This window comes from Rissa tridactyla, chromosome 2 (assembly GCF_028500815.1).
Source record: "Rissa tridactyla isolate bRisTri1 chromosome 2, bRisTri1.patW.cur.20221130, whole genome shotgun sequence".
NCBI classification, from domain to species: domain Eukaryota; kingdom Metazoa; phylum Chordata; class Aves; order Charadriiformes; family Laridae; genus Rissa; species Rissa tridactyla.
In genome coordinates, this window is record NC_071467.1 from 33859866 (window position 1) to 33873611 (window position 13746).

The 13746-nt window shown below is 38.8% G+C and overlaps 1 protein-coding gene across 3 annotated transcripts in view; it reads right to left on the reverse strand.

The window, feature by feature from the left end:
• Positions 1-13746, reverse strand: part of ZFHX4 (zinc finger homeobox 4) — a 153298-nt gene that overhangs the window by 111712 nt on the left and 27840 nt on the right. For all 3 annotated transcript variants that reach the window (XM_054192323.1, XM_054192320.1, XM_054192322.1), the window contains exon 3: positions 13595-13746. This exon is cut by the window's right edge. In XM_054192323.1, the coding sequence (XP_054048298.1) occupies positions 13595-13746 (152 nt within the window). The remainder of the gene's footprint in view (positions 1-13594) is intronic.

Here is a 13746-nt window from a genome sequence, read left to right on the forward strand (position 1 = left end):
TTGTATATACTCACACAGGGAATCGGGAACTTCCTGGCTTGCTCTGAAATTAGTATTTCATTTCAAATTTTGTGCTGACTTGGTGGGGAGGGCATTTGGCATCATATTTTCACATTACTTCACACTACATACAGGGTAACTTAGTTACTATACATTTCTTTCTCTTCTAAACCCTAATGTGAAAGGTTTTAATGTCAAGCAGCATGAAGGCCAGAACAATCCAAAAGTCAACACAGCTCCCTCAGTATGAGTTCAACCACTACAGACATCCCATCTGTATTTCATGGTGTACCTTAATAACAATCAATAATACATTAAAGTCAGCACTGAACAGTATAAGAAGAACACACTACAAAGAGTCCATTTGAGTTATGCCTCAGCCTTGGAGTCTACATACAGAAACATCATCTTCGGTTTTGCAGCAGGAAATGAATATCTGGGGTAAATATTTGCAGGTAGATGGCTAATTAGCTATTTCTGTTCTTCAAGCTCAACGCATACTTAACTGCCTACAGGTGTTTGCACCCCAAGTCACTATGTACAGCAATAAATGTGGGAAAGCAACAAGAGGCAGCTGTCTGAAGAGACAGGCAATGTGACACGGGGGTAAGCTGGATACCTCTTTCCCTCACTCCCCTAATATTAGGGGGAATGAACAGGGGGAAATAAATTCTTCCATGGGGTAACTCAGAGCTGGAGTTTTTCCCTCTCGGCTGACTAAGCAGGAGGTGGCCTAACCACTTAATGTAGGCACCGAACACAGAGGCAAAAAAGTCATGGATTAGAAACTGACAGAGACAGAAGACAAGCTAGAGGAACTAACAGGCCATTTAACAGAACAAAAGTTACCTCTGGGTCTTCTAACATCAAACTAGGACTGATCTTGCAAGGAGTGTAAAAGAATTAATGCCAGTCAAGACCAGCCAAAGAACTATCAAGAATGCCAGAGAGGTTTAAAGCCAGCTGAGCACGCAGGTGAAATTCAGTATTGACAAATGAATCCAAGAAAATGTATATTAGAAGAAATTATTTGAACCAATCAAACGTGCTACTGGTGTCTACGTTAAATGTAACTGCTCTAGGAGACTTGGGCATCAGTACGAATGGGGGCGTGGGAAGAGACATGCAATGAAAGGCAACATATTTCCAGCACAGAATGCAATAGGATTTGTTTAAAGCAGATTATATTTTTGGATGCTCCAGGCATGGGACAGTAAGATCATACAGTTCCACTGAGAACAGTGTGTTCAGTTCTGAAATATCTGTATATCTCAAGAAAAATTTAGCAAGGGTAGAAGGAGTTCAGAGATCAGTGATGGGATTAACAGAAATGTGGAAAAACTTCCACTAAAAGCAACACTGAATAGACTGAAATTCTTTGTGCCTGAATAGTGTAAGTAAAAGAGAGACATGATAGAAAGATCATAAAATAATCATAAAGCTTGTTATGAAGATATAAAGATTATATAGAAAGATCATAAAGCGAGTAAGAACACATGATCTCTCCTGTTCTGTTACCAGATGAATAAACAAAAAAAACTTAATAACTTAAATGAATGACAGAAATTTTTAAAAGCTGAAAAATGATACATATTTGCAGGTTAAATTAACCTGCGGAACTCCTTCCCACTGCATGTGATTGAGACAAGAGTTCAGTTTATAAACTGATTTGATGTTTGTGTACATATAAGACCATCCAAAGACCACTTTGGGAGGAAAAAAAAAAAAAAGATACTTGAATATCTATGATGTTAATTCATTGCTCTCTAAGTACAAAGAACGTATGAGAAGAAAAAGAGTTTTCCTGTATGACCCACATTATTACATATTTGCCCATGAAAGACTTTTTTGCTCTGCTCTGAGAAGCAATTGTTGTTAGCCAGTCTGGAGCAAAGAGATTAGATAAGGTGGACTAATGGTATAATTTGCTGTTATAGGACAATGATTGCATACTTGGCCTATTAATGTGCTGTTGCTTCTAAAACAGCATTCTCTTCTGTTACAGACAGCTACTGCAAGAGATGTACTTGACTAACTTTATTTGCAATGGAGTATTTTTCATTAGGACAGGTTGGAAAGATGTCTCATGATTACATGACTCAGAAGCAGCTCCAAAGAAGAAAGAAATATTCTTGACACCCTGACCAAATCCCGATAATTTCAGCCTGGAAAGTGTCTATAAGAAAATTATAAGTAACTGGAAGAAGGAAATTAGAACAGAAATCAAAATCCAACTTTTAGTACAGCAGACATTAACATATATAGACCTTTGTACGGTATTATAGCAGGTGACAGCAGCAGCCTGGGGTATGTATGGACACACATAGTTTTAAATTCTGTTTATGCTCTTGGGAAGTGTACACTTTTAGAAGCACACACACCTGCCTTTTTGCTTCCCTCTACTGCACCCCCTGTGCAAGAAACCCAGTCTCCAATAGCTGTGACTTCCTCCCTAACACTAGTGTTGGATAATATCTGTCTCTCTGAGTTCTCACGAGCATGGACAACTTCAGGCTCCATCTCTAACTCATTCCTCCCAGTAACAGACATTCTATTAAGCACATGTGCGGATAAATATAGGCAGACAGAAAGACAGATAGATATTTCTTCACATAGGTGAAGAAATTAAGTGGTATGCTTAATTACATTTCTATAAGGTCCATTTAGACTGCCAAACGTATTGGGGGCCAACCTCTCACTCACCTCTGCTCAGTTAGAGACACATTTTCTTTTTCCCCAAGGCCATGCCCCGTTTCCTAGTCCAGACAGTATTGAGCTTACCTTCTAAATCTATTAGGACAAACAACTACGAGAAGTAAAGGAGAGACATCTGTTTAGTTCCTGTTGTGAACATGAGGCACAAAGCCTTTGTATCTGCAGAGCACAAAAGCTGAGTGAACTGGGATACAGGCTTGAACTCTGTAACATGAGATTTCAGAGTTCTCCTTTTATTGATTACCAGCTCAACTCTCTTCCTTATAATAAAAAATATTACATATACAACCAGCATAGCCCTTGTCCTTTGTATACCCCAAAAATGCTTTAGGAAAACCTTATCATCTGTTTGATACTTTTGAGGTAGCTGAGGCCACAGAATTTGAGCAGTACAGTGGAGAACTCATGAAAGAAAACAAACACCCTAGAAAGGCTACAGTTCCTACATGTAATATATTGAGCCATAGATGTTCCCACAAACCTTTTATTTTGCGGGGGGGGTGGGAGGGGTGAGGAGGGTGGGTGTGTTCAGGAGGGTGGGTGTATTCAAGAAATGAAAAAAAAAACCACTTAAAGAAGCTGCAAAGTGTCTTTTTTTTGCTCTTTCTCAAAAATACCTGTCAGGAGTCCTAATGACTAGTTCCGAGGATTTTCATCTCTTGAGTGCTCTAAGTCACAGAAATGTAAGTATCATGAAGATACTGGTGAAGCTTGACATGCTACAAGAAATATCAGTGGATGTAGGAACAGGGAGACAGAGCACAGCATATCCAACTCATCATTGCCTGTAAGACTGTCTTAGCAAGTCAAAAACTGACAAAGGATATCCACAACTTAGGTACAACACCTATTTCTGAGATGCATCTGCAACAGGGTTAGCCCCAGGGGCCAATACAGGAGTGCTTTCAAATCTGCCCAATCACTCTAGGACACAAATTTGGTAAAATTAGTCTTAAATTATTTTTTGTGGCCTGTGATCTTTGTCATCTGAGAGCTGACTTCTGATATATCTCAGCAGGGTCCTGACTTCCTCCCGGGTCAAAGATTTTTGAGTCACAGAAGTTTCTGGACAAATAAGGACATAAGGTTTTCAAAAGCACTTGCAGTTTGGCCTCGTTTTTTCCACCAGCTTCATTCTTCCTAATTTCCAGTCATTCATTAGCTGCATACATATCTGCAAATGCCAAAGGGTGTTTCCAAAATAGTAACATCTAGATACTAAAAGCTGTCTCATTTCAGTAGTAAAGCAAGCCTTTTTCCATGCTCTCATCACTAGCACACACAAAGAGCAAGAATACCAAGACCCTCCTTAGACTTTGTTTCATTGTTACAGCTGTAAAAATATCAAGCTTCTGGTCATTCACAAAGTGTTTATTCAATTAGAAAACTTTAGAATTTTTGCCTCCATCTATTTCTCAGAGAGCAAGTTTTTTGTCTAAGTAACATAGAAAACAGGAGCATTGTTGTTTAAATGGGATGAAGCTGCATGAGGGGAAGTTCAGATTGGACATTAGGAAAAGGTTCTTCACTGAGAGGGTGGTCAGTCACTGGAACAGGCTCCCCAGGAAAATGGTCACAGCACCAAGACTGTCGGAGTTCAAGTAGCATCCGGACAATGTTCTTAGTCATAAGGTTTAGTTTTAGGTAGTCCTGCGAGGAGCAGGGAGTTGGACTCGATGATTCTTACAGATCCCTTCCAACTCTAGATATTCTGATTCCATGATTCTGTCAATAAGAAGAACTGCCCTTCCTTCTCTTTTGCCATTAGGACCCAGAGTTTTGAATTTAGTGTAAGGATAACATCAGTCATACCCGGTATGATACTTGAGCCAGTTGCAACTTTTCAGGATTTCCCATGGAAAACATCCTCCTTCTTAATAAAGCAGTTTGGAGACAACTGACCTCCCCCCTTCTCCCAGACAAGGACTACCATAGGCCCAATCACAAGTTTAGGATGTCAGTGGAAAAATTCCGTACATGTCAAACAACTTGAGAATGAGATGATATAGACCATTGGAAGTGCCTGCTAAAGTTCTGGTAAGAAGAGCTTCCACTGCAAGCCTTTGTTTTAAACAGAGTCATCACAACAGGATATTGATCTTGGACTTTTTCTGAATAAGGGTAACCTATATTTCTATAAAAAGTTTGGGCACAAACTATCCCTGAACAGCAGATTCTGCGCTGCCTTTATGGGTAGAAGTGGCTCCATGGTTCTCTCCAGGAGCAGTGCAAGGAAGTGATGCATGTTCTTCTTCTTTGGGAGAGTTTATAAGGAAGACCAGAGATTACAAATAAACGCTCTTCTTTGGGCAGCCTCCTGAATACTCTCCCTATATACTAGGTTGCCTGCACACAATCCAGTGATAAACCAGTAGTTATACAGTCATATATTTTAGACATGTGAATCATGTTAACAGCATGGTTTGATTAACACCCTAGGATAACAGTTTTACATAGAAAAAATGACACCTTTTGTTAGGCAACTCATGTGGTCAAATATCCGCTCTTGGAATAAGATTAATATATTACCATTCATGGCTCCCATTAGCAATATGTAGTTTCCTATTCACGCATATAAGCAAGGAGTATTGCTCATACTCTTCGGATATGACAAAACCATTTTTTTTTCTGTTTTTGTCACTGCTACTGCAGTAGGATGCCCCAGGCATGGGAATCTGCACACTTCATCATTCAAGGACTACCTTTGCTTGATTTTTGTTTCCTTCGATGCCCCCTGCCTTTAAAAGCTAAAGATTATCTTAATGTCTTCCCTCCCACCGGGAGAGTAGCACATAGAGTTTCCCCTGAGGCTGTGGTGCACAATACTCTGTGTATCTGTCTGCTGCAGAACTGCAGGGCTGGCACCTTCTGCTGCAGACCAAGGGGGTCATTTCCATGACATCCTCCTTCACGGCTGTCCACAAAGCGAAGGTCTTGAGGTTCTCAGCGAAGCTTCACCTTCTTTATATATCAGCACGAGGAAGTATGATCATTGTTCTGCACTATCTGCCTGTATTAAGTACACCAGCCTAGCAGACAGATCACCAGGATCAAAAAATATTACAAGCTACCACTCATAATTTATGTTTTATTAACATAAAAGCCCTACCCACATTTAATGTAGTTACTACCCAATTCCTGTTGTACTGTATTGTATTTTGCCCACAAACACACCCATGGAAGTTTATCCCATAAAATATGTCTCCTGCATTGTGCCCGATTCTTTCTAAAACCAACAGAATTGGTATTACTCAGCAATTCACACCAGCCTCTTCACTGACCTTCCTTACAAAATCTGACTGGAGCATTGCTCCAGTGGTACCCCAAAGGAGAAAAAAAATAAATGCAAAAAATTAATTTGTCTATCTAGCAAGATAGTCACATATAGAGCCAATACAGTCCCAAGAGCTGTGTGTCGAACAGCTCAAAGCTCACTCCCGTGCATATAAGGTCCCTAAGGTTTTATTCCCATCAACCCTTCTATAATTTCCCAATTCCGGCATTTTGTCTGGATGGACTGACAAATGCATAGACCAAGGGAAAGTTTCTCCGAAATCACTTAGCAAAAGCAATAGCAAAGCTGAAGTACACACATGCATGTCAAAATATAACTTTCCTGTCATTTCTCTTGGTTTTTTTTAGTGCTTATTCTTAAATACGTGGAAGAGATGGTGGAGAAAAATCCCACCTGGGAGTCTGGTAAACTGTAATTACAATTTTAAAGACACCTGTAGTGAGTTGCGTAATACCAGCTAAAATCTCCTAAGGGTAACAAGAAAATCTATGTTGCAAGGCTGGGAGGGAGTGGCTGCTAAATCCATAGCTGCAATCTATTTATGCAGACATACACACGCACTCACATTGACATAATACTCTTACATACACTATACGCTCCATCTCTACTTTGAATCTCAGTCAGAAATCATTACATATTTCTCTTCATGTCAGAATGAAAGTACTCCAGGTACAAAACCCAGCTGTTATACAGCCATTTTGTGTGTTGAGCACACTGAATAAATGAGGCTGATCCTTTTTTATGCTGCTTTTGCTCCCCTCCTTGCTCACTCTTGCCGCTCTGCAAGAGGAGCTACGAGCTTGGGCTCCACCTGGCACCGCGCATGGCAAGTCATCTCCAAACACCCTCCTCTCAAAGAGTAGCCTTAGACGTCCTCACGCAGGACAGCACGCAGACTGCGATCCTGGACAGCATTTCAAGGGAAGAACATGGGGATTCTCTAAACCATGATTTGAGAGTACCTTTCTGCTTTAGCAGTGTACCACAAGCTGAACACAATGCATGCTATTTTTTACATGGCCCATTATGTAGGACTATCTATCTGACAGCCAGGCAACATCTGAATATCAAATTAAATAGACATGAAACATAATGTGAATTTTTTTTCTCTACTATTATATTTTAAATTTAAAATAAAAAATAATAGCTTTGAAATTACTATTCTGCTAGCCCGCAACTTTTTTCTCTGTTTTTAAATAAATGCACTTATCTATAGTGTATAAGTATATACGGTAGGCATATATGTTATGTATAGCTGACTACATAATGTGTTCTTTGAACATTCGTTTCTCTTTCTACATGTAAGCACAACAGCATAATCTGAATTGCAGTAACCAAAACTTGCAGTGAAAATTAAATTTCATAAAACATTTAAAAACTTAAATGAACATAAACCTGAAAGTACTATAAAAATTGAAATATCCTTTATCGTGAGGTTTACGTTTAGCAACAAATTAGAATAACTTTTGTTTATCACTGAAAACAGCTTTCTTCACCTACACAAACAACAAGAATAAGATTAAGCAAAACATGGTTTGGCTCCTCTGATGTGCAGGCATATTCCAATTTCCTTTCCACAATGATTTTTATGCAAATCAATGCTGCACAATCTCCTGACCTCTTTTACCATCATACTGGGACAATGACAGTTCAATAATTGGACTGGCATGTATCTAGGATATTTGATTTTAAATTAAAAAGTTAGTGCAGGACAATTGAAATGAAAAGAATGTGACTTTCTGTTAATTCCAGACTGATCAAGTATCAACATTTCATGCCAAACAGAGTAAAGCAAACAAAGTGATGGGGGCTGTTAGTCCATTCGTGCCCGCATGCATACACTTCACACCCCCCACCTCAGTTGTTAATTCCTAACAACGATGCTTTCATCCAGAACAAGGATAATGAGAAAAGCCCAAGCAGTGTTCCTTGGGGAACTGTTACACTAAAAGTTACCTAAGGACTAAATCCCACTTGTGCCTCCTGCACGTGATAAAGATGAGCAAAGCATTCAATATCCCTGGCTGATTTAAAACCCAAATATGCAAACAGCATTATGGAATCCAGATAGACTATTCTGCTTCGCTGATGCCAGATGCGGAAAAAAAGCTAGTCTAATTAAGCTTTTGACTTTGAACCAGCAGAGGAGTGGACACCTCGCTGTAAAAAAAGCAGTGCATAACCCTGGGTGAAGAGCAGGTGCTGCACGGTATTTGCATTTCCTGCAGAGGATGCTAGCTAACGGGACCAAGCAGCTGACCGTGAAAATTCTTGGCCCTAAGTGACCCAAGGACAGACTATAAATCCATCCTATAAAATATAGTAAAAGCCCCGTTTGTTCTTCCACTCTTTCAATATGTGATGTTATACATTTGCGATTATCTCATTTTATTGGGCTCTTTAGAAAGCTGTTTATGATCATTTGTGGACAAAACAAAGGCTCATTGTAAACTCTTTTTTAAATAAGTTGGAAGGTCAGTTTGAAACAAAGGGCACCACTTTCATGACTGCTACACGCAAGCTATGCTTGTGTGTGTAATATTACAATGCATTTCAGCAAAGGGGTAGAGTCCTAGCTAATTACAAAGCTAACATATAATAGTATTGCATTAGCAGCCCAAGAAATTCCTATTGAATTGCATACATCTGAAAACAGAAAGACGTGCTTGTGCTGAAACTTAATTATCTTGGCAAAAACTGTGAGGGCCAGATTCTCAGAAGACATAAACACAAAGCTCTGCTTTACGCTCCTGAGGATCTAATTCTTTGTTTATTCAGATAACCTCCATCAGATAAAACTTAACCATTTGGATTGACTAATTTGCCCTATTATTTATGGTATCTACAGCTAAGTATCACAATTACTACTCGGTTTGTGAGTAGGAAAAAGAATACTGCTGGTCTACAAATATAAGGCCTGAAGGAGACAATCGGCGTGCTCTGCCAGGTTAAAAATGTTAATGCTGTTGCATTCCACCCTAGGCAAAGAAGACAAGCCTTTTTTAAGGACAGTTCTGTCTGAAATTCTTTTTTATGGGTTCAAAGTAAAATATTATGGTAAAAAATGAATACAGCTTTGTTTGTTTCTTCAGTCATCGTTAGCAATGGACATAAGGGTATTCTGTTTTTGAGCCCATATGGAAAGATCATCAACACTTTCTGCTTCTGGGTCCTTTGCCAAAATACCATATCCCACATGCCTTTTACCTTAAAACATAAAAGAAAAGGTGTTGTTCTGGTCAAATAAAGAAATAATTTTTACTAGCATACGTCTAATGTTAAAGCTGCCTAAATCCTGCCAAAGACATTAAAACACCATCTGCAAAACAGATTTTCATTAAATTGATCAGTTTAAAGTTAAGCAGCTAGGCAGATGATGCTTTTGAGCTAACCTTTAACCTTTAACCTTCTTAAACTGAAATCAGGTCACTCCTTTTGGGTAATATCTTTGTCGTTTGAGAACACAAGAGGTAAAGCGATCTATCCAAATTGAGCTGACAATCGTAGCATTAATAGTGTTATGGATCAATATTTTGTCAATAAAGGGAAAACCAAGGTAGTTTTCACACAGCTGAGTATTACTCTGCTAACTGCTGCCTGTCACTTTCTCTGAGCTCCTAAATACTTGCATATAAGACGTAAACTGCAGTAAATATCCAATATAAAAGTAATGCCTATTAAAGCTGTTGTCAGCTAATTGAATAATATTGTTGATAGACTAACTTCAAATATTTACTTGTGATTAGAAATTGATCATGTCATTCAGTTACTTGGTTAAGTAAAACTTCTTTTCAGCCACTCCAGCTTACTTTGCAAAAAGGCGACCTGCGTTTGTTTATTTATTAAAAGTATTTGGCGACTGTTTCATGAGCACAGGACATGATATGTGTGGTTCCCTGAATCAGAAGGTATCTGCCTAAGCTACAAAATGGCTTCCTTAAGAGCAGTTCCAGCTATATGTACTTTATATGCACAGAGGTGGATCCTTGTCCTGCCTCAGCTTCCCAAACCTGCAGAAGCTGAACCCTTCTTCCTGCAGAATGGCAATGCACTCTGTTGCTATAGAGGCTCTCTCTGTTTACATGCGGAGTCACTGAATGCTTCTTGACGGATCCTGCGAAGGACTCATGACTCTTCTGTGGTTTAATTTGCCAATATCGAGCTGCGCAATTCCAAATGTAAGTCTTTAGGAAATTCATTTAGGCCAAGCTGAGTTCACTCGGGGTAAGGCCATTTTGTTCTGGCTCCTAGCAGCCGCATTACCAACACCATTTGAATACTGCACTTCTGTAAGGAGCAATCAGGCCATTTCTTTCTTAAATACCTTAGAAAACAGTTAGAGCTTTCACTTTGCCACATTTAGAATCTAACTCTAAAAGTGACATTTCAGTACTGCCTAAAATTATACAGCTTCAGAAGAGAAGCTCTGATCTTCATGGTCGCTTTAAAAGCTATGGTTATGAAAAGACATCCTTTTATTCCATCAATAGTTAAGCACAGGAAGAGAAATCAAGCTGTTAATGGCAACATTTATAAAAAGAAAATTCACAAAACAATAACATTTAAATAAATATAAATGACTAAAGAAAAAACTTTCAGGCGCTTGACAAAGCAAAGGAACAAAGTCACAGATTCTTTTTCTGTGCTTTCAGATGGTTTTAGTATTAAAGTTTTTATTGCCAAACCATATTCACAGCACCTTAATTTTAAAAGAGTTAGAGGAGCTGCTTGAATATAAACACAATTCATGAATATTCGATATCGCTCCCAAGGCATATATCTATTATTCATACAAATTAATGTTCTTTTTTTCCTTAGGTGTTCTAAAAGTTTATCTGATGTATCAAGAGAAAAAAAGTTTACAACTCTCTTGGTGTCAACAGCTTCACCAAGACCTGACAAAACTATCAAGTCTGCTAGCAGATAACTTTACAGACTTTCAAAATCTCATTTATTTCCACCTTGAGGCCTGAATGTACACCCACAATTAAAATTAAAGTTTTCTGGGTGACGTACAGGGGCCTTACATTCTGTTATAAAGCACACACATCTGGAACATTTTGGTTATTTGGGACACGCTGTAGTACTGCCAACCCCAAATCTTAAAAAATAATAATAGTAATACCCCAACTGATATTTTAAATAAGTCAGTCCTCTCCTTCAAATTAGCCTTACAATGAGATTATATAAAAAGAGTGTGTGCATGCGTACATGCTATCTGCTTTCTGAGAGTTGTTAAGCCTAGCAGCATTCAAATTTCCAAGTTTCTCTAGGAAGTCATGAGGGACAAAAACTTTTTAAAAAGCCAAGATTCTCACTAGCAATCCTAGGGAGAAGTCTTTAAAAATACACACATCAGGAGACTTGCAACCCTATGGTTACCAGCAGTACACTTTCAATTGTCCTTCTGTAGGACATGAAACTTAGAGGGTGTCTAGGAGCTTATGCGTTCCTTCTCCACTGGGATGTCTTTCACCCTAACTGATTCAGAGACTGAACTTAAAAGGTTAGCAATGGTCATTTGCCATGTATGATAGCTGCACTACATAGGCACTACTGAATTGCTCCATCTAACAAATCAGGATCTGACAAAGAAGCAAGTTCAATGGCAGGACATTTTTAGTGATGAGGGCTAAGAGCTGAGACTCACTCCCTTAGTACGCTAAATCAAATGTTTTGTAGGACATGCTGCAAACCCAAACATACCTGATGAAGATTTCTCTAGAAATTGGGTTGAGTGAATGAAGAGACAGTGTTGTTTTGAGCAGATAGTTTGTACCTTGCAACTCCATAGCTATGCCTATAGCTTTATTTAAAAAATAAACAACTGGCATGTTATTTTCAACAGTCTCCAAAGCTTTGGCAGTGAAGTCATCTGAGAAAAAAGCCCTCTGCCTGCCCATTTCCCAATCTGTCATTCCTATCTGTGGCACGGTTTGCAGCAGCATCTCTCTGAATGGTGGCATTATAAAACAGATCACTGAAATAATCCACAGTAACACTTCAAAGAAGAGACGGGGACCAGCTATGTTTAACCTAGGTCATTTAAAAAACCTGACTTAGAGTGTGGCTCCACAATCAGCGTAACTGGAGGGAGCAAGGAACCACTTCATGGATGACAGGGAACTTCTGAAGGCAGTTTTGCTGCTGAGGCAGACTAACTGTCTCACTGTACTCCCAGCTCTTCTCACATTTTTCAAAATGGAACTTTGGGTCTTTAAAAAAAAAAACCACAATAAACAAGCACAAAAAACTCATCTCCCTAGAGCTAAGGAAAAATGCAATTTAAATAAAACATAAGATTAAATTAGCAGAGCAGTCAGCATTGTAGGACAATATAATAGACCTGATCTTGTGTTACTGCCAATTTTGTCCAGAGCAGATCCACCAAGGTTACAACTATCAGGTTATAAAATTAAAATCCATGTTACTGCCTGGGCACCCTGTGTTAACTCAGAACAACTACTTGAACAAGGTTGAACACCAGTAAGATGTTATTTCTTGCTTAAAGTAGAGGTCTGCTGAGGCTTTTCTGTATTTGTTCCGTGTGCACACATTTTCAAGATGATTAGAAAACCAGCATAGTTGCTGTAATCAGCAGATGACTCCTGATAGTTTAGTTATCACAGATTTCTAGTATAAATCAATAGATAACACTTGCAAAATGGATTTTCTAATCATATTTAGAGCTTGTTACAGTGACTAATGGTTTGCAATATTTCCTGAATTTTTATATCCCCTAGACAAAAGAAGTTTTTAATAAGTTACAAAGTTATTCATCTTGGAAATGAATGTGTTATATTTTGTACTGAACCAAGACAATCAAGCCAATCCAGTAAACACACTGCAGAAAATAAGTTACCCCATAATTAGGGTTTGGAAAAAGTCATGACAAGTTGTGTAATAAATGGTATTCATCACTCCCACATATTCATTATATCCACATAGTTTTTTCCAGTAAAGATAAAAATATAGTTGCCATTCTACTAACATATTTATCTACACCACACCCTTTCATGTTTGTGAAAAATCATTATTGGCTTGGAAAAGAAGGGTAGACAAAAGGATGGCAGTGCTTACTTTTGAATATCCTTGGTAATAATGTGGCATATTGCATGTGCTTACTGAAAATACCGATGTAAAATAGCTTGGCTGTGATAGATTACGGTTGCAAACAGATACATATGCCAGAAAGTGATCTCCTCCACGATGCACAGTATGGAAAACTCATCATTTTCCATAATCTCTGTCAAGCTTCTGATCAAAATGTAATGGACGAAGTCTGAAAACATTATAAAAGATGTAAAACGTCTCTTGTCATTTATTCCGAGAGAACTTTTTAAAAAAACCCTTACGTTCCTTGTGTTGTTCACAGTAAGTGCATCCTAAAGGGGCCCTCAGGTGAATCAACACGACTCATCGGGAGCACTCCTCCCTGACTAGCCTGCATACGCTTTGTTCGATTATACGCACGTTCAATAAACATTTATTCTGCTGATTAATCGAAGTCTTGTTCGATTAGCACCGAAACAGTTAATTGCCTAGTCTACTTGGTGCCAACTGAAATTGCTGTCACTGGCTTACCTTGTACAGTTTCAGGGCTGCCTCGTGCCTGTGATTGGTAGTGTGTAAGCGCAATTTATCCACGCTGTTGGTGTAGTAGTCACAGGCGTTACATTTTAGGTGAACTGGGTTGCCAATGGCAATGCACTTCAGCCTCCACTCATTGGTTTTGC